This window comes from Globicephala melas, chromosome 6, assembly GCF_963455315.2.
Source record: "Globicephala melas chromosome 6, mGloMel1.2, whole genome shotgun sequence".
Classification (NCBI taxonomy): domain Eukaryota; kingdom Metazoa; phylum Chordata; class Mammalia; order Artiodactyla; family Delphinidae; genus Globicephala; species Globicephala melas.
The window spans coordinates 65,089,332-65,111,658 of NC_083319.1; the positions used below are offsets into that span (position 1 = coordinate 65,089,332).

A 22,327-nucleotide genomic window follows, 5' to 3' on the forward strand; every position below is an offset into this window, starting at 1 on the left:
AACTAATAGATGTTTAGCCTAATAAATGTTTTAAATTTTAATGAAGCTTCAACAGTTACATTTCATGAAGAGGTGATTTCTTTATGTGCCTGGGCCAAAGAAGTTTATATATATGTGTGTGTGTGTGTGTGTGTGTGTGTATAAAAATTTTAAAAAATCTGATATGCTATAGACCATTGTGTGGCTTAATCATCTTAACATGGATCAATGTTTTCTTAGATTAAAAAAATAACAAATTCCCAATCCAATTTTCTAAATGTGGTGCTGGATACCAGAGAACCAAGGGAAAAGTGAACTGGAAAAAGAAATATCCGTGGCTTTTATAAACCTCTTTACAACTAGGGGAGGTTTTTTTTTTTTTTAAATCATGGGAAATAAGTTTAACTCAATAAGAAAAGAGAAAAGAGAAGATGCAAACCTAATTCTGAGTGAACTGAAGAATCTTGTGAAGATTACAGTGGAGAGAAAGCAGTCTTTGAAAATAAATTCTGAATTGCTTCTGTCAGTCATATTCTATATTATGGTAACGTAAAGAAGGGTAGAATGTAGTTTTTTACTTATACATATACCATACTCAAGTGAAAAAGGAAAAGAAAAATGATTCTCACCTTTTGTATTGTCCATGAAGCAATCGCATATGAATCATCTTTTTAAAGCCATCATGTGTTTGTAGGAATGATTTTTAAACACCTGTTTGTGTTGATTACCAACTATAAAAGGTAAATAAATCACCTGGGTTATACTATTGTGCTTATAAGTATTATATATTTTTGTATTTATGTTCATAATGGATTTTAAAACTGGAAGTTCATTAAAAATTTTGTTAATTACTGAAGTTTTTACTGCTAGAAAAGGTAAAGATGATTTTAAAGATGCTAAATTAATTTATTACCATGCCAAACAGAATTTGTGGCTTGTAAATTCTGTTCCTTAGAGATTCTGACTCTCTAAGATATCTTTTTTGGTAACAAAAAATACTTTGAGATCTTCAGTTTAAGAGCTCCAAGTATAGTAACTACTCTTGTTTTCTCCCACACAGGTAGGGAATAAGGATTGTAGTTAATTGTCATTAATTGTTAACACACATTTAATATATTATTTACAACCACTAAAATATAATACATATACTTACCACTAAAATAGCCATTATAGAATTAATCAGTCCCTTAGAATCATCTTTTTGAAGATGGATTATTACTATATTGGTTACTTGTAAGAGTTTTCATTAATGGGAAATATCAGGTGATAAAATCTGGAACAATAGTTAAATAAACAACCATTTCCTATTTATACAGCTATTGATATTCTGGGGTAAACTTTGTACAACTGTTTTGGAAACAGTACTACCTAACACACTACTGAGAAGTCTTTGATTGGTAGGTACTTGTGTGATATTTCCTCCCTTATTTTTCTTGATGTCCATTTTAGTGGGCTAAATTTCATATATCAAGGTTTTTCTGCTTGACTAATCCCTTTAAGTTCATCTATATCCTCTGGGCTGGGCATATTCTATTTGAGGAGGCAAGAATGTAGTAGGAGCTGCTTTTGCCCAGTGTCTCAGCAAATTCCTTGAACACATATGTTTTCATAATTTTTGTGAAACTTTGGAACAGGCCCATGGAAGCCATGGGAGCAGATGTGGTGTGGAGAACAAATGTGGTCTGGATGTGTTTCATTAGTTCTGCTTGTGAATTGGAGTTGGCGGCTCATGCCCTGTGTTATGATAAAATAATGTTTTCTATGTTACCTTCTTCAAAGAATGAACACTCACTTTTCTTAAGTGGAGTAGACTATCTAACTGGGCTTATTGTGATTTAGTGAGATACAAATCATAAAATAAAAAAAATTGTACCCATACAATGAACACAGAATTTACTGGAATAAAAATAAAAAAATTTGGGTACAATGAACACAGAATTTACTGGAATAAAAATCTCTTGGCAGTATATTGCAGTCAGAAAGGACGTGACAGCCAGCTAATAAATGATAAAATATGTGATCATTTTGTGTCACATAAAGAACTCTGATGTTCATAGTATTTGGGAACAGACAGTATATAGTGTAATCCTTGTACTACAGGCAAATTTATATATAGTTAAATTGGCCAGGGGTATATATGAATTTGTGTTGGATTTTGTACTTTAATCTGAATTCTCTTATGCTTTCTGCTCTTGCTATGTTGATTATATTAGGATTGGAGATAATGATTGTTGTACTAGTTCTCTTAGGTGATATTGGAGAAAAATATTTGTGGACAGCAAGTTGATGTTCCTCTAGCACCCTCTGCTGGAGATAAGAATTAATTCACCAGACTAGAAGATTTTTAAAAAGTATTTATTAGGAGGGCTTTAATTATGTCAACAAAACACACTCTTGAAGAAATTTGTTTAAATATGTGAAGATTTTTTTTGCCGTCCTTACTGATTAATTTATTGTTTTAGTAATTAATAAACAGTTTATAAATTTGTTTTCTTCTGGACATTTCATTTAAGACAGGAAGGTATGGAAATAAAGGTGGGATCTCTGGTTTATTATTTCAACCCGTTTGATTTTGGTTTAGGCAGAAAAAAAAAGTCTTCGTGACTTTTGGAGTGAAATCAGATAAATTGATTCATATGACAACATGTACATGAAAAATGAAAATTTTGCCTCTTTTATCATGGAATCACTGAATATTCTGTATTTTAATAAAATAACACTTATTTTGATAAAACTATGTAAATGCCTTTTGGAATATAAAAGAATATATTAACATTATTAGACTGGTTTCTTCTATTTGCACTTTATTAGCTTTTTGCCTGTTTTGATCCTTTATTCTCAACGTCTATGGGTTATTTCCTTGACACTGGTTAGACTTCTGACTTGCAGAACCTAACACAAGTATTTTGAATATTGAGAAAGTTGACTTTAGTTCTTCAAGGACAGGAACTTCATCTTGTGGCATTACATTAAAAAAAAATTTTTTTTTACTAGTATTGGCCCTACCTAGGGTAATACTCATTTTAATCTGGCTAACCATTAAGAATTTTTCTGATCTAGTATGTATCACCTTCGTACCTACAACCAGTGGGGATCCCTTGTTCTAGGATTCAAAGTCAGCATTGAGAGGAACTTTTAAACAGAAATGAAGAAGCTTGACATAGGTGGCGGTCACTTCTTTGAAATGTCATTGGTTCTTACACTTAGGGATTCTTTTTATTTTTTATTGAGATATAGTTCACGTAGTATTGAATACACTCTTTTAAAGTATGCAGTTCAGGGTTATGAAACCATTGCCACTATCTGATTCTGGAACATTCTTATCACCCCAATAAGAAACTTTATGCCCATTAGCAGTCAGTGCTCATTCCTTCCTTCCCCTGTCCCCAGCTATTGGAAACCACTCATACACTTTCTATCTCTATAGATTTGCCTATTCTGGCCATTTCATATAAATGAAGTCATTTAATATGTGGTCTTTTGTGTCTGGTATCTTTCGCTTAACATATATTTTCAAGGTTAATCTATGTTGTGGCATGTGTTGGTACTTAATTCCTTTTTATGGCTGAATAATATTCCATTGTATGGATATACCACATTTTGTTTATCCATTCATCAGTTGATGGGCACTGGGTTTTTTTTCACCTTTTTTGTGTTTATGCTCTGCACTGTAGCAGACATTATAGGAACATGTTTTGCTCAAGGAAAAGTGTAGTCATTTCGCACTTATCCACAGAACACTTGATTAGTTTTTGGATTATCCTATTTTTATTTATGCCCCTTCTGGTTGTGATACATTACCATCTCTGTATGCAAAAAAGAAATGGTGGGAGAAAAGAGGAAAAATCAAACTAATCAAGCCGAGCATTTAAAAAAAAAAAACCTATAGCTAAGGCTAAATGACAGAGTAAGTACAACGAATAGAAACATTTCTTGCCCAAATTTTATCTAAGAAAGGAAAGGAAATTACTATTGTCTTTCTCTTTCACTGTTGAACTATCTATATTTGACAGACAGGACTCTAGGTGTGGCGGGGCTGACTCCAGCTTGAAAAACTAATAAATTAGACTTTGTCATAACAAAAACTTTTGCTATGTGAAAGACACTAACGTTAAGAGAATGGAAAGACAAGCTGTAGACAATATTTGGGAGTAAATATTTGCAAATCACGTACCCAACAAATGACTTGTATCCAGATTATATAATGAATTTTCAAGATTCAATAATAAAAAAACAAACAGCCCAATTAAAAAATGAGAAAAAGGGGCTTCCCTGGTGGCGCAGTGGTTGAGAGTACGCCTGCCGATGCAGGGGACGCGGGTTCGTGCCCCGGACCGGGAAGATCCCACATGCTGCGGAGCGGCTGGGCCCGTGAGCCATGGCCGCTGAGCCTGCGCGTCCGGAGCCTGTGCTCCGCAACGGGAGAGGCCACAGCAGTGAGAGGCCCGCGTACTGGGGGAAAAAAAAAAAAAAAAGAGAAAAAGATTTAAGCAGAAACTTCACCAGAAAAGATGTACAGATAGTAAATAAATACATGAAAAGATGCTCAATGCCATTAATTATTAGGAAAATGAAAATTGAAACTAAAATGAGATACCATTACATTCCTATTTGAATGTCTAACCCTTGCCCCCAAATAACCCAAAAGACTACCATGCCAAGTGTTGGTGAAGATGTATGAAATTGGAAACAGTTTGTGAAACAGTTTGTCAGTTTCATAAAACATTAAACATACGCCTACCATCTGACCCAGTCATTCTGTCTTTCACTATTTATCCTAGAGAAATGAAAGTGTATGTCCATACAAAGATTTATACATAATTGCTCATAGAAGATTCCTTTGTATAGCCCTAATATAGCCCTATATATATTCCTTTGTATAGCATCCAATTCAAATGTCCATCAGTAGGTGAACTGATAAACTGATTGTGGTGTATCAACACAGTGAAACACTTTAACAGTAAAAAGTGAACTATTTTTTTTGGGGGGGTTTTTTTTTGGGGGGGGGTTACGCGGGCCTCTCACTGTTGTGGCCTCTCCCGTTGCGGAGCAACAGGCTCCGGACGCGCAGGCTCAGCGGCCATGGCTCACGGGCACAGCTGCTCCGCGGCATGTGGGATCTTCCCGGACCGGGGCACGAACCCGTGTCCCCTGCATCGGCAGGCGGACTCTCAACCACTGCGCCACCAGGGAAGCCCAAAAGTGAACTATTGATATGTGCAACCACATGGATGAAACTCAAAATAATTTTGTGGGGAGAAAGAAGCCAGGCAATAAATAATATGCACTGTGTGATTCAATTTATATTGAATTCTGGAAAACAGGAAATGATCTATAGTGACAAAAAAGCAGATCAGTGTTTACTTAGGGGTTAGGGGTGGGGTGGTGAGGACTGGATGACGGGGTTACCAAGGGACACAAGGAATCTTCTGGGGTAACAGAAATATTTGTCTGTCTTGATTATGGCAATGATTTCGTGGGTGTATATATACAAAACTTACCATGTTATACAATTTCAATATGTGTAATTTATTACATGTAAAGTATAACTGAATAAAGAAAAAGAAAACAAGCTCTGAAGCATTCTTCCCGAGCATTACTTTTTGCAACATGACTTTTATACTCTTGCAAATGAAAAAATGAGGCTATAGTAATCCAAAGTGTTAATTACAATATAGTGGCCTATATTCAATTTAAATTCCAATGTTTAAACTTAATGTTTTCAGGCAACTACTCTAAGAGTGAGGAAATTAGAAGAAGATATTGAAGCAGAGAGAGCAGCACATTTGGAATCGAAATTTAATTCTGAAATTATTCAGGTAAAATGTGAACAACATTTTTTTAATGGATTTTATTAAGCTGGGAAAAACAGCATTATGTTCAGAGAACTAAGGTGTGCGTTTAGAGCAGGTAGCATGTTGTTAAGACGCGTTATTCTATTTACTATAATGATATAGTTGAAGATAGTCTTTACTCTATTAGAGAGGAGCTGGCACACTACACCCCACAGGCTGAATCTTACCCACTGAGCGTGCTTATGAAGTTTTATCTTGTCCATGGTGGCTTTTGTGCTACCTTGGCAAAGTGGAGTAGCTGCGACAGAGACCTCACGTTCTGCAAAGTCCAATGTGTTTGCCATCTGGCGCGTTACAGGAAGATCTGCTGATCAGAGTGTTCTTTTTATCAACAACCTTGGGATCAATTTCTTTCTGAAAACATTTTAAAATATGCACCTTCATTGATTGAGTGCATATCCTGTGCATATCACCTGTCACTATATTAAGAGCTGAAGGCATAAAGGTGAATGAGCTCCTTTTGGGACTCAAAATTCCATTACCAGAGATACTGTGTACCTATATATGTTGTATAGGTAGAAATATTAAATACTAAAGTACTATGGGAGCGTAATAAAGAGAAGGATTAAATCTGAGAGGGGAACTGAATGAAGGCATCCTAAGGAAAGCGTCCATTTCCCTAGGGCTTAGAGAATGAGAAGGAACTCCTAAGGTTAGTAAAGGTATTTTAACTGGGGGTTGGCAAACTACTGTCCTGGACCAAGTCTGACCCTCAGCCTTTGTTGTAAATAGTTTTACATAAAGTTCCATAAGTCCAAGTCCATAATTTAATTTGGTTTTTTAAAAAAGACTTAGACTTTTCCCCATATTAAAAATTAATTAATAGAATTTGCAGAGTTTTATTATTTAAACAGGTCTTAACTAGGATGCAACTAACTTTGTAAGAATTTTAAAATAATTGTTTTTTACTTTTATCTTTAATGAAATGCCTTTTACCTGCAAAATTATCAGACCCATGTATTTTTTTTTAACATCTTTATTAGAGTATAATTGCTTTACAATGGTGTGTCAGTTTCTGCTTTATAACAAAGTGAATCAGTTATACATATACATATGTCCCCATATCTCTTCCCTCTTGCATCTCCCTCCCTCCCACCCTCCCTATCCCACCCCTCTAGGTGGTCAGACCCATGTATTTGAGTGCATCTATATGTAAAGCAAATTTGTGTAAGTTAAGCTTTTTTTTTTTTTTTAGTTAAGCTTTTTTGGTTGTTTTTTTTTTAGAAAAAAATGATTGGATTACCCAAAATGGTATTAATAGGCAATAAGGCTGAAGTTTTAAATTCATACAAGAAGTAGAATTCAAAATTAAGTTTTTCATTGTAGTTATATCACTGGGAATATATAGTTAATACGTATAAAAATGAAAATTGTTACATGTGTATTTTTTACTCATATAATTAAAAATTAATATTTGATACCGAACTTAGTGCTATAACTTAGGAAAAAAGCAAAAGTGTGTATTTGAATCATAGATCTATAAATATTGACAAATATTTTTAGTGAGGTACACCCAGTAAAATTCAGTTTCAGAGTAGTTTAAAAGCAAATGAGATTTTCGTCTCAGCCGCGCCGAAGTTGTGTGTGCAGGCTGTTTCGACGCCAGGACCCCCTAAGAGACGATGATGTTGGGCACCGAAGGCGGCGAGGGATTCGTGGTGAAGGTCCGGGGCTTGCCTTGGTCTTGCTCGGCCGACGAAGTGCAGCGGTTTTTTTCTGACTGCAAAATTCAAAATGGGGCTCAAGGTATTCGTTTCATCTACACCAGAGAAGGCAGACCGAGTGGCGAGGCTTTTGTTGAACTTGAATCAGAAGATGAAGTCAAATTGGCCCTGAAAAAAGACAGAGAAACTATGGGACACAGATATGTTGAAGTATTCAAGTCAAACAACGTTGAAATGGATTGGGTGTTGAAGCATACTGGTCCAAATAGTCCTGACACGGCCAATGATGGCTTTGTACGGCTTAGAGGACTCCCCTTTGGATGTAGCAAGGAAGAAATTGTTCAGTTCTTCTCAGGGTTGGAAATCGTGCCAAATGGGATAACATTGCCGGTGGACTTCCAGGGGAGGAGTACGGGGGAGGCCTTCGTGCAGTTTGCTTCACAGGAAATAGCTGAAAAGGCTCTAAAGAAACACAAGGAAAGAATAGGGCACAGGTATATCGAAATCTTTAAGAGCAGTCGAGCTGAAGTTAGAACTCACTATGATCCACCACGAAAACTTATGGCCATGCAGCGGCCAGGTCCCTATGACAGACCTGGGGCTGGCAGAGGGTATAACAGCATTGGAAGAGGAGCTGGCTTTGAAAGGATGAGGCGTGGTTATGGAGGCTATGATGATTATAATGGCTATAATGATGGCTATGGATTTGGGTCAGATAGATTTGGAAGAGACCTCAATTATTGTTTTTCAGGAATGTCAGATCACAGATACGGGGATGGTGGCTCTACTTTCCAGAGCACAACAGGACACTGTGTACACATGCGGGGATTACCTTACAGAGCTACTGAGAATGACATTTATAATTTTTTTTCACCACTCAACCCTGTGAGAGTACATATTGAAATTGGTCCCGATGGCAGAGTAACTGGTGAAGCAGATGTCGAGTTTGCAACTCATGAAGATGCTGTGGCAGCTATGTCAAAAGACAAAGCAAATATGCAACACAGATATGTAGAACTCTTCTTGAATTCTACAGCAGGAGCAAGCGGTGGTGCTTACGAACACAGATATGTAGAACTCTTCTTGAATTCTACAGCAGGAGCAAGCGGTGGTGCTTATGGTAGCCAAATGATGGGAGGCATGGGCTTGTCAAACCAGTCCAGTTATGGTGGCCCAGCCAGCCAGCAGCTGAGTGGTGGTTATGGAGGCGGCTATGGTGGCCAGAGCAGCATGAGTGGATATGACCAAGTTTTACAGGAAAACTCCAGTGATTTTCAATCAAACATTGCATAGGCAGCCAAGGAACAGTGAACAGCAGCTACTACAGTAGTGGAAGCCGAGCATCTATGGGAGTGAACGGAATGGGAGGGATGTCTAGCATGTCCAGTATGAGTGGTGGATGGGGAATGTAATTGATCCTGATCACTGACTCTTGGTCAACATTTTTTACAAAACTTAAGTTTTAACAGTTTTGCAATACAAACTTGTGGTTTATGCTTACTCTTAAGTGGAAATCAGGATTGTTTTAAAGACTTAAGGTTCAGTATTTTTGAACACAAACATTCATTTAGGATGTAACTAGGTTGAGTAATCTGTTACTGTTAAATAATTTTCAGCTTTTCTCAAGTTAGTTATATTGTAGGATGTACTTAAGCAGTAGGTGTATTTAGGTTAAAGCAGTTGAATTATGTTAAATGTTGCTTACACCACATTACATTGAACACTGTTTGGATGCATTGTTGAAAGACATGCTTTTTTGTGAAACTCAATATAGGAGCTGTGTCTACAATTAAAAGTGAAACATTTGGCATGTTTGTTAATTCTAGTTTCATTTAATAACCTCTACGGCACGTAAGTTTAAGCTTTTTTTTTAAGTTAATGGGGAAAATTTGAGACGCAATACCAATACTTTAGGATTTTGGTCTTGGTGTTTGTTTGAAATTCTGAGGCCTTGATTTAAATCTTTTCAGTGTATTGTGATTTTCCTTTTAGGTGTATTGCGCTAAGTGAAACTTGTTGAATAAATCTTCCTTTTAAAAAAAAAAAAAAAAGCAAATGAGACTACTGAGTTGTAATTAATCACCATCTTACTATAAATGGGAGTTAAAAATATGTTTGAAGTATTCTGTTATTAAATTTGTTTGGATGCTATGTCATAAAAATGAGGAAGTAGATTCACAAGAGTGACTTGGAATTGCTTGTCTATTTTTCTTTCAGTTGGATTGGTTTATCATTTGTGGGTGAATGTGCATAGTTTCTGAAAGAACATACCAATAGATAGAAGAAAATGTTTCCTAGACTTATTAATTTTTACTTGTACACTGGGTTTAGACATAATAACACAAAGAAAAATAGTTTAAAAGACCAAATTTGAAAATGTACAAAGTTGTATTGTATCTACATATCTATTCTACTTCCTTACTTTAGTGTAAGAGAATAGATGTTTCAATTAATCCAAAATAGTTTTGGATAATTAGAAATAATTCTGGTGATTACTATTTGTATGGATTAATTTATGAAACATTTTCATATTTCCTACGCTTCGTTTTTTGGTGAGTTCATTTTTCCTAACTCAGGTTATGTTTTGCCATCCCTGGGAAGCTTGTGTCACACAGAGTTCATAGCTTTTTTCTGATTTCATGGCCCTTTGGGCCTGCTTCTGTGACAGGAAGCACTTGCCTATATTCTCTTATGGTCTGTCCTTTCCTAACAAGAGCTGAGACTGTATATTTTCATGATGATTGTATATACCGTGAGCACTACATTGCCTGGCACATATTAAGTGCCTAATAAATATTTATCTAAACACTTATTAAATAGTTATTATATATTTACATTTAATGTTAAATACATATTAATATTAAATAAATGTTGTCTCATTAGGTCTTTGTAGCCACCCTATAGAGTCTGTATATTATTATTATTGTTATTGTTAGTATTTACTGTTTACAGATGAGGAACCTCAGGCTTTTGGAGTTTAATATGCCCAAGGGCATATAAGTTGATTTGTAGAGCTGCGACTCAAACCTGAGACTTACAGTTCTAAAGCCCCATTTTCTATCTAGTGTGAAGCATTTTTTTCCTACCACCTCCTTTTGTGAGCTTTAGCAAGCTATTTTTTTATTCTTAACTTAATTTTCTAAAAAGATAAAATATTCACATAGTTCAAAAATTAAAACAAAATTGAGGCGATCGGGAACTCTTGCTTTCACTCTTGTCTCTCCTATTGTTCTCTCTTTCCTGCTGCCTATCCTTATTTTTTCCACTTGTTTACCTAAAATATAGCATACTACATACAATAATCTGGACTCTGCTTCTCCCAGTATGTATTAACACTACACAGAGAACCATGTGGACAAGTTGCTTTTCAAAAGTTATTTTGTAGCCTTTTTATAGCTACAAATTATTCTTTTATGGATATGCACTTTATCTATTCTACTGTTGGCATATACAGGGAATCTAGTTTTTAAAATGTCTTGTTGTGTAAAGTTTCAAGTACATGCAAAAGTAGAGAGAATAGTAAAATGGACTCCCCGTGTACCCATCACTCAGCTTCAAGACTTATCTCACAGGACAATTGTGTTTTATCTATAATATTAGCGCTCTTCTACTCCACCACCCCCAGATTATTTTGAAGCAAATCCTAGATATCATATTACTATACCCACAAATATTTTAGTCAAATTTGATTTTTTTTTTTTTTTTTTGTGGTACACGGGCCTCTCACTGTTGTGGCCTCTCCCGTTGCGGAGCACAGGCTCCGGACGCGCAGGCTTAGCGGCCATGGCTCACGGGCCCAGCCGCTCCGCGGCATGTGGGATCTTCCCAGACCGGGGCACAAACCCGTGTCCCCTGCATCGGCAGGCAGACTCTCAACCACTGCGCCACCAGGGAAGCCCAATAGTATTATTTGATAATAAAAATTTTGCTTTTCTACAGTAAGAAATCTCCAGGAATAAAAAGATCTGTTAACTTTGTTAGGCTTATAAAGGTGTTCATATAATAATGTTTCTCAAAAGAGAGGAAGGCTACTTCCCTCTAGTTTTCAAAGACCACTTAATTTATTATGTTTATTAAAAAAATGTCCAAATGGGTTAGTAGATCAAAATTAGGCACTTTGATGGGACGCATTATATTATATCCGCCTGTCCCTTTTCATAGCACAGTTGAGTCTGTATTCTTCCACTCTTCTCTTCCATTACACATGTTGAGAAAGGGAGTAAACTGCCCTTTGTTTATTTTCCTTTTTTAAAACAAAAACAGAAAGAAAGACTTGTTTGGATGAATGATAATCTGCTGTTTGATAAAGTATTCTACTCAATTTGAGATTGGTGATAGTGTTTCCTTTCTTGCTTTAATTACTTTTCTGTCATCTGGTAGTTACGGATTCGAGACCTTGAAGGAGCTTTGCAGGTAGAAAAGGCCAGCCAAGCAGAAGCTGTTGCTGATTTGGAAATGATCAAGAATGAATTCAAAGAAGTTGAAAGTGCATATGAACGAGAAAAGCATAATGCACAAGAGAGCTTTGCAAAACTAAATATGTAAGTGTTATACTGTAAAACTCTCTGAATTAATATTAAGAGTTTATGAAATCTACATGAGTATGAATGTGTAGTACTAGGTAAATATGGAAATGCTCTGTTGGATTTTGAAGTATCATGGCAATTCCAAGGAGTCTCAGAAATGCAGAAATACTTTCTTATACTAGAAAGTAAATATATTAATATATTTTATATTTACTGATGTAATATAGTATCTTTAAGGCCTTGACTTCTAGGCCACCTAAAATGGGCTCTGTGGGAGATGGGTAATGTTTGAGATATTCGTAAACTGTAGAAATAATAGCAGGAATAATACTGCTACGGGGGCTAACATGTATGTGGCTCACTCCATACCTAGCATTGCATGGTTTTATTTAATTTATAACACCCTATGAGGAAGCTACTCTTTTTTATCCCTGTTCTACAGATGTGAAAATTGAGGCCTAACGAGGGTAAGGACACACAGCTAAGTGTAGAGTCAGGATCTTTCTGACTCCTATTGATTTTAACGTTTTTCAATTCAAATGTCTATCATCTGAAAAGTTCTGTGAAATTTTTTAAGAAGTCTATAGCTATTTAATATGCTTCCAAAAATAAGTCAATAGTAGACATTTTAAGCCATTTCCTCTCAGAGGAGGAAATGTGTACCACCATTGGTACATGACATGATAATAGGTTGATATATTAGAGTTATGTATTTATTTTTAAAGTTTATTTATGACAGATAGTAGTTTTCCATTTACAGTTATAATATAGTTTCCTTTTAAAATACTTCATTTAACTTACGATGTGAGTTAATTTAAAGAAAAGTATTATTTAGAGTTGTGAGTATGGCAGGAATTATAAAGATGGCACTTGAAAGACAAGTTTGAAAAAATTTAAAACTCTTTAACTGTGATTACCTTTATTAGTAATGCTTATAATACATTAAATGAGTAATTCTTAACTGAATTTTCTTGCTTCCTCCAGAATGACTTAAATGACATTCTGTGAACATTATTCTAAGGACTTATGCTCCTTTATTTCCTTTGAATCATATCTTGAATCTGCACATTTATATATAAATATGTTTGAAGGGCCTTTATGTAGCATATAGTACAGGCTTCTTTACTGTTGCTTTGAGGTAATGATTATGACCTACTAGTGAAACTGTAAGAAGTCAGACTGTACTCCCAACAATTAAAGCTTTCCAGCAGTGAAATAATAGGCTTCTTTGGGGAACTAGTGAACTCTCTGCCTTGGAAAGTTCGAAACAGGGGGTAGATGATTCTTTGTCATGGATACCGAAAAAGAGAGCTCTGCAAAGGTTGGATTAGAGGAATTCTAAGATAATTGCTAACGTTTAAGCTCTAAGATTGTAACCTATGCACTTTTAAAATTGGACTCCAGAGCAAATTTTTTCCTTATGTTTGTTTTGCTATTATTTGTGTTTTGGTGCTTGAAAAATTTTACTCAAGTTTTGTATTCCAATAAACACAAACTAACAGTTCTAAATATTAATTATGTATTACAGCTAAGCACCAGCTGACAATCCTAAATGCTTTAATATAATGTCCCTTATCTGTTCTTCATCCCTATATAACTGTCTATAATAAAAGTTACTAATAATATTAATAAATAAACAAGAAACAGTAAAAATTAAGTAGTAATTAAAGTCCACGACTCATTGATAGTTTCTGTGACTTCTCTCCCCCATCCCCTCCTTCTTGTCATTGTATGTCATACGACAGCCACTTCCTTTCCATTTATCAGTGGTATGAGAAGGACTGATATGACATGAGGGATGATTGGATAAGTTATTTCATTTTCCACCTATACGTCTGATTCTTTTTCAGAATCGTCTTTAAAATCTTTTAGAGTCACAAACTCTCAAGTATTAATTTTTCAAAGTAGTTCTAAGTTTTGGATAATGTATTTCAAAAGGAGAATTGATATTTTAGGTCTTTAAGGTAAATAATACCTTTAATTTACAACTCTGAGAGCAGTGAGTTTTGGGGTAGGACATTCTTTTACCTTTTGGATAGATCTGATTTAGCAGTTGGTGATAACGAGGTTATAGAGGAAATGCTGCCTGAACCTTGCAGGTGGTTAAGGGTTTTAAACTTCTGTTTCCTTCCAGGTAGATCTAGGCAGGATCTCATTAAAAGGCAGGAGAAAAAAGCTGTGTGTGTATTTTAGAGTTTTAATTTTGGCCAACAGTTTCATAACAGTGAATATTCCTGCATGAAACTATTTTCAGTGGAATATATATGTATACATATGTAGATGGAATATACATATGTATACATATATATTAGATGGAATATATGTATATATTTAATATATTATTATATATTAAATATTACATATAATAATATAATAAGTAAAATTATTATATATTAAACATATCTTTTGAAGAACTCAGCTAAGAATTTGAATAACAGGCTATTTTAATGAATACATATAATGTATAATTTTAGAAAGAATATATATTCTCTATCTTCCTCTAATTAAATTTTCTTAGTTATAAATTTTTTTCCATTGAAAACTTACAGTATAAAACTAAAATTTTTCAGTAATTTTTTTTATACTTGAAATTTTTGGCCACACTGAGCGGCTTGTGGGATCTTAATTCCCCCACCAGGGATCGAACCTGTGCCTTTGGCAGTGAAAGCACAGAGACCTAACCACTGGACCGCCAGGGAATTCCCTTCAATGTGTCAGGTCTTCATTAGCTGTTGTAACTAACTGATTGTTGGGCAATGGTAGGGAGAAGATCCTGATAATCCTTACATCTAGTTTAAGTTTAAATTTAGTTTAAAATAATGCTAGTCAAGGATATGATACTGAACAGACTGAATCTAAATTTATTTATTTTATTACATTCAGTATTTAGGGACTTCTTTATTTTTCTAAATACATCAACCAAAAGTATAAAAAGAAGTACAAAAGTACTGGGTTGGCCAAAAAGTTCCTTTGGTTTTTAAGTAAAAATAAAAGACACATTTTTTATTTTCACCAAGAACTTTATTGAACAATGTATTCACCATTTTGTTCCACTAACTTCTGCCATTTTTCAGGCAACTTCATAATTCCATCTTCCCAAAACTTTTAATCTTTTTGAGCAGAGAACTGTTCCAGGTGCCTTTTACTGTCTTCCAGGGAATTGAAATTTTTTCCATTAAGAGAATTTTGTAAAGACCGAAATCAATGGAAATCCGAAGGTGCAATGTCTGGTGAATATGGCGGGTGAACCAGAACTTCCCAGCCAAGCTGTAACAGGTTTTGCCTGATCATCAAAGAAACATGCAGTCTTGCATTATCCTGATGGAAGATTATGTGTTTTCTGTTGACTAATTCCGGATGCTTTTCGTCGAGTGCCACTTTCAGTTGGTCTAATTGAGAGCAGTACTTGTTGGAATTAATTGTTTGGTTTTCACTCCCTTCCAATCCCACCGTATACACAACATCACCTTCTTTGGATGAAGACCGACCTTTGGTGTGGTTGGTGGTGGTTCATTTCGCTTGCTCCACGATCTCTTCCGTTCCACATTATTGTACACTTTTCATCACTCGTCACAATTTGTTTTAAAAACGGAACATTTTTGTTACGCTTCAGTAGAGAATCACGTCGGGAAATACGGTCATAAAGGTTTTTTTCACTTAACTTATGTGGAACTCAAACATCAAAGCGATTAACGTAACCAAGCTGGTGCAAATGATTTTCAGTGCTTGATTAGGATATTTTGAGTATGTCGGCTGTCTCCCACGTGGTATAACATTGATTGTTCTCAGTTAATGTCTCAATTTGATCACTATCAACTTCAACTGGTCTACCCGACCGTGGAGCATCATCCAGCGAGAGATCTCCAGCACAAAACTTCGCAAACCACTTTTGACACGTTCGATCAGTCACAGCACCTTCTCCATACACTGCGCAAATCTTTTTTTTGTGTTTCAGTTGCGTAAAATATGCCAAAAATTTGCCAAAATATGCCAAAAATTTGCTTTTTTCTTCCATCTTCAGTATCCAAATGGCTACACAAAAATTCACCAAATTTGATAAGTTTTTTTAAATGCACGCTGATATGACAGCTGTCACAGTACAGTGTAACAAAATTGTTTCGAATGAAGGTAAAGACAACTAAGGTATACTAGAGCCAAATTACTGAAAAAACTGAATGAACTTTTTAGCCAACCCAGTATTATAACTTGTGGCACTATTATTGTTTATGTTCTTGGTAAAAGATAGCCTGAAGATGGCTATTTTTTAAAACAGCTGTACTGTTGTCAAATTCTTAGCTGAACTCTTAAACAACAATAACAACGACAACAACAAAATGGGAATCCAGTAGGAAAGAACGGCTCTTAACTACAAGTTTCCTTCTTCTCCCTTTCCTTTCTTGCCTAAAATCCTCCATCTGTCAAGTCCTGACTCTTCTCTGTTGGATTCAGAGAGACTGGGGCTCCCTTGAACCTTCAGTTTACTCCTGCCCTACTCATTCCTCTTGGGTGGGGCTGTTGGCAGAAGCATAGGAGCCAACTTCTTTGGGTTGTGCATGAGATTACTGACAGCAAGTGCTGTTCACCATTTCACTGGACTCAACTTGGACTTTATTTATAAAACAGCACCAAATACCAGGTGCATTTAATTTTATATTTGCTGATTACTAATTTTTAAATTAAAATTTGATTTTAATAAAGTTAGCACTTGTACATAATCTAAAAAGTAAAATAGTGCTTTTAAGCTCATGAAAAACCACATTTTGGTACCCCATTGCTTTCTACGACCAGTTTCTTCTCCTTTGAAGCAACCAATTTTAATTCTTATAGCTGTTTCTTCTGATATTTAACTTTGTATTTCTAGATAACATGCATATTATGCCACTTTTTCAACTTCCACCTCTACATGTTATCTATTGGCCTCAACTGTTATTCCTTCAGAGTCTTTCATTTAAGAACGTACAATTCTTTCTATTTGAGAAAATGAGAAGTGACCTTTAAAACCTCTGGGCATGAAACCATGATATATAATACATCTGCGACTTGTGTTAAAGTTGTATAATAGGACCTGATAAAAGCATATTTGAAAAACCTGCTCTGACACTTTAACTTTTCAGATTAGAGAGAGAGTATTTCTCCAAAAACAAGAAACTAAATGAAGAAATCGAGGAACAGAAGAAAGTAATTATAGACCTTTCAAAGAGACTCCAGTATAATGAAAACAGTTGCAGTGAATTACAGGAAGAACTTGTAATGGTAAGGATAAAAAAGAAAACCCTATGGCAGTTACTTTATTGGGTCAAATTGGATGTTTAACAGGTTTTTTTTTTCTCACTACATGCCATGAGATAATTGTATGAAAGTAATTTTGGTGGCATTGATATAAAATTTCAAAACTGGAGACACTGTTTACAACAAAGCTATACATAATAAAACCTCTGTTCTTTGGAATAATTGGGAAAACTAAATGAATTAGTGGAAAGTCTGAATTACAGTGTTTTCAAACTGATTCAGGTGTTTTTCTTTTTTTTTAAGTGCATAAAACAATGTTACCTAGATGGAGGTGGGGTTAGGGTTTATAATCGGTAGATCTAATGATTTCAAAGACTCCTCCCGCTTTTTTAAAAAATAAATTTATTTTATTTTTGGCTGCGTTGGGTCTTCATTGCTGTGCGTGGGCTTGTCTTTGGTTGCGGCGAGCCGGGGCTACTCTTCGTTGTGGTGTGCGGGCTTCTCACTGCGGTGGCTTCTCTTGTTGGGGAACACAGGCTCTAGGCGTGCAGGCTTAAGTCGTTGTGATACGCGGGCTCAGCAGTTGTGGCTCATGGGCTTAGTTGCTCTGTGGCACGTGGGATCTTCCTGGACCAGGGCTCGAACCCGTGTCCCCTGCATTGGCAGGTGGATTCTTAACTGCTGCGTCACCGGGGAAGCCCTATTTTTATTTTTTAAATTTATTTTTGACTGTGTTGGGTCTTTGTTGCTGCGCACAGGCTTTCTCTAGTTGTGGCGAGTGGGGACTACTCTTCGTTGCGGTGTGCTACCAGGGAAGCCCCAAAGACTCCCTTTTATAATCATTTTGAACCTGATCACTCTGTCTCCATTCCCCAATAATCGAGCCTTCACACCATCACCAAATTTATCTTTCTAAAGTGTTGATCTGTTCTTGTCTCCCTCCATTTATTAAAAAACAATCAATGTCTCCCTGTGGCTTTCAGAATAAAGTCCAACTTCATGTCATGTAATCTAAGGCCCTTTTCTTTGTGGCTCTATGTTAACTTTTCCAGCTTCTTCTATTGCCGTTGCCCTCTCTTTGTCTTGCTTCAGCCACAGTAAAGTACTCTCAGCTTCGTAAACACATATGTCTTCACAGTGTCTTACGTTTGTTCAGACTGTTTATTTTTTGACCCACGTTGACTGAAATGCTCATTCTCTTAACAAATTCCTATATTATCCTGTGATGGTCAGCTCTGAAATTTTGCAGTCTGTGACGCTTTCTATGGTTCCGTCTTTTCCTACTTTTTCATCCATCTAAATTCAGAATTCTGCCCCCTCCCAACTTTGTGTTTCCTTAGTTCTTAGTTTAGCATCTGTATCATAACACCAAAATCTGATGTGTATTATCTCTGCCAAGAGACTGAGAGTGCATTGAGGCTAACTTCATTTTACATGCCAAGATTCCACAGTAGTACTTGCCTCAGTAGACATTTGTTGGATGGATTTATTTGGTTGATGCACATACTCCTACTCTGCAGTTTGCTCAGAACCCCAAGAGGGAGGGCATAAAGTTTATAGTAATACCCTATTTCCTCTTTGTCTTGTTCTCCACGTACATACCTTCCCCAGAGACTTGGCTACTTCACTTTCAATTATATTCCACAACTCTTAGCGATGTTAGTTACTGAGGAAAATGAATATTTTTTTCCTTGTCCAAAAAGATGGAAACTCAGGGTTATACTAAGAAGTGGTAGCCAAATCAATGCTGCCGAGTTAGAAAGGTAACAATGACAAAGAAAGTAATGACGGGATAACATTTAAACTCTTCATCATTTTCAAATGACCCAGTATTATATACAGACAGGTGGCTCTCTATCTGTCTTGCTTCAGCCACATTAGAGTACTCTTGGCTTCCTAAACAAATTATATATTTTCATAACTTTCTTGCTTCTGTTTTGGTTGTTCATATTTTTGACCACATTGGCTGAAATGCTCCTTCTTTTCCCATAACAAATGTCTGTATATCCTCTAATGTTCAACTCTGTCTCCATTTAACTCAGGATATCTAGTTTGTTCTGATAAAGGGATTGATATTATTGCTTACACTGTGGTTGAATTTGTAGTTTGAGTTCTTTGGATGTGGGATTTTAGAAAGCTTAGAGCTCTCTGCGTGGCATGCTGTAGTGCCTATTCACTGTTATGTGCTACCCTAAATTTCATAGGCTATCCCACTTCTCACTTCTGGTTCAGGAGGGTGAATCATGGTGGAGAAAAACATGTCAGAGTCACTGAGCTGAGTATTGGTCTTGCTGTAATCAAACAGTTTGGAAAGTGAGTTATAACTGAGAATGCAATGGTGAAGACATTGTCACCAATATAAGTTGTGTGAATCCTCCTGATTCTTGTCTCCTAGCACTCCAATGACTAGATAAAAGAAGACTGGCTGAATTCACCACTGAATTCAGGGTGCTTTGTGATTAAAAATAATTTACTTGGTGCCAATAGGTTTTTACTTTTTAACTTTTACAATTTGGTGGATGGTCTGAAATAGGCAAGTTGTAGCCCACTAGCAACCACCGTTTGCTTGTTTGGACCATTGGCACTCAGCTTATAAAGCACTATTGTTCTGACTGGTGGAAGAGCCATTGTGATGTTCAGAAACGTATTCAGGTTGCAGCCTAAGTGATCTACAGTTCACATGGTTCAGCCTAACTATTTATATGTTCCTCTCTGTTTTTCATCTCTCTTAAAGTCCTAGCTTTATGTCTTATTTTCTTCCATCTTTCTGTTTTCTTGTCCTCTTTTTATCCTTCCTTATTATTAGCTTTCTCCTTTAACTTGTTCTGTTTTATTCTTTTTAGAACAGTTGCTTTCTATCTCTTTACCCAACCATAATATGAAATTTTAAAAATATTTAATGAAAATACTATTACTTTAAATAGTAAGTACAGTGTTTTATTTTTTATTAAAAAACATCTGTAGGGCTTCCCTGGTGGCGCGGTGGTTGGGAGTCCGCCTGCCGATGCGGGGGACGTGGGTTCGTGCCCCGGTCTGGGAGGATCCCGCATGCCGCGGAATGGCTGGGCCCGTGAGCCATAGCCGCTGAGCCTGCACGTCTGGAGCCTGTGCTCCACAACGGGAGAGGTCACAGCAGTGAGAGGCCCGCGTAACGCAAAAAAACAAAACAAAAAAACAAAAAACAAAACAAACATCTGTAGCTTTCTTAAATCATTTTTTGGGTACATAGTCCTTTATTTTCTTTTATTTTTTCTGTAGGTTAGTAGCCTTTGAGTTGGGAGGGGAATCTTATAAATTTCTCTCTAAAGAGATATCTGTCAAATTAAGAATTTTAAACCATAAAAAATGGAGTTTTTTTTAGTTCTGCATCCTTACAGTCTGTTATTTTTGCTTTGAATTCATAATCGTTTTTGACTGAAGAGAAAATACCTTAAGAAGAGGCTTTTACCTTTTGTTTTTGGAAATAAAACTTTGTTTTAATGACATCCTATGATCCTATGTAACCTAGTGTGTCTTTCCCACAGTTATGTTTCTATTGAACATAATAGTGTCAGCTTTTATAGAATATAGATGGGAAGCATAAGTTAGCTACAGGTAATTTTCCTCTCCCTTTGAGGTAACCACTTGTTTTCTAGTTTAGGTCACATTCATGACCATTATTCAAGTCTTGGTCTTTATTTTCTATGTTGCATTGTAAGAGAAAATTAAGGCCACTTTCCTCTATAGGTTTACTAGTGAGATCAAGGTATTATTAATATATGCAAAGGCTTCAGGAAGTTTTGAGACTTAAAAAAAGCAATTGTATAACCTAAGGTCACATAGTCTCTCAGAATTGGAAGAAACCATAGAGATCATCCAGGTCAGGATATACACAGTGTCAATAAGCCAGTTGCAAAGTGATAGCTTCCCTGTTTCAAGAGAGAGAATAAAAATATAGAGCATAATTTTGGAAAAGTTCAAACTGGTTATGTTGAGTCTTTTGTTGATATTTAAGGAATATAAACCCAGCCAACATTAATTGTACTTTTATATTCGTGAAATTACTCCTATTCAAGGTGTGGATTTAGAAGATATGATTAGCAAATGAGTAGTATATTATTATTTTTAATGTCATAGAATTAATAGAATTTCAACATAGGACATCTAAGGATTTAACAAAATTAGTTTCATGTTCCATGTTATACACTATTGAATTTGACTTTAAAAAGTTTTGATTAAAGTTGAACTATTAATTTTAAATTCTATGAATTTAATAATGATTTAATCAACTACTAATTAAAACCGAATTTCAAGTTTAAGCTGCTTAGTGATCATGCTTATTAAAGCCCTTCAGAGGTTCAGTAGATCCAGTTGGGTCTTTTAGTCATTACTGTGAGGTTTTTTTTTTTTTTTTTGTACTGTGAGTTTTTATATCTGCTTCTCTTGAAGCAGGGGAGCTATCATTTTCAAATTGGTATTAGGATTTGCTTTGTGCTTTCCACAATGAAATTTTTTTAAGTCCATCATTTCTTGAGATTTGTTTTTCTGCCACTCAGTAATATTTAGTTACAGCTCTAGGAGAGACCACATATTGAAAAGGGAATTCTAGTTCTCATGAGGTTTTGCTCAAAGAATATTTTATTCTCTAAAGAACTTGTGATCGAAAATGGTCAAGTGTATATTTTTTCCCTGTACTTTGGGGGCTTGACTGATTATATAATAATAATGATTGCTAGCATTAGATAGGATTTGGGCAAGTGCTTTGATTGCTGTGCTTTGTGGTAAAGTAAAAGTTTCTTGATAATATTTTTGCATCAAATGATCAGTTAGGTTTGTTTTAGAAGGACATGTTTCTGATTTTGCAGGAGGCATTCAAAACTAATGGGCTAATAAAAATTCTATTCTGAATTTTTACTAAAAATTTGTTGATTCCTGCTTCTTACCAATAATAGGAGTAGTATTTATATATGAGCATTGTTTTTGCTAATATAAACATCACTTTCTGTCTCTCTTAGTGGTCCTTAAAAATTTAATACTATTAAATAGTATTTCTCAAATGTGTGTATGTTTGTATTTGTGTATTTAAATGTGCATT

General features: G+C 35.6%; 2 protein-coding genes across 10 annotated transcripts in view; both read left to right on the forward strand.

Moving 5' to 3' along the window:
* Window positions 1–22,327, forward strand: part of CCDC171 (coiled-coil domain containing 171) — a 362,751-nt gene that overhangs the window by 76,616 nt on the left and 263,808 nt on the right. For 7 of the 9 annotated variants that reach the window (XM_060300955.1, XM_030840654.2, XM_060300958.1 and 4 more), the window contains 3 exons: window positions 5,706–5,798; window positions 11,879–12,039; window positions 17,139–17,277. The exons of 1 other annotated variant lie outside the window; for it this stretch is intronic. In XM_060300955.1, the coding sequence (XP_060156938.1) occupies window positions 5,706–5,798; window positions 11,879–12,039; window positions 17,139–17,277 (393 nt within the window). The remainder of the gene's footprint in view (window positions 1–5,705; window positions 5,799–11,878; window positions 12,040–17,138; window positions 17,278–22,327) is intronic. One more of the 9 variants, XM_060300960.1, reaches the window with a different exon arrangement.
* On the forward strand, window positions 7,376–9,305 carry LOC115844028 (heterogeneous nuclear ribonucleoprotein H-like). Its single transcript, XM_030840656.2, has 2 exons — window positions 7,376–8,740; window positions 8,791–9,305. Exons 1-2 carry the CDS (start codon window positions 7,457–7,459, stop codon window positions 8,908–8,910), a joined length of 1,404 nt encoding a protein of 467 aa, XP_030696516.1. The 5' UTR covers window positions 7,376–7,456; the 3' UTR covers window positions 8,911–9,305.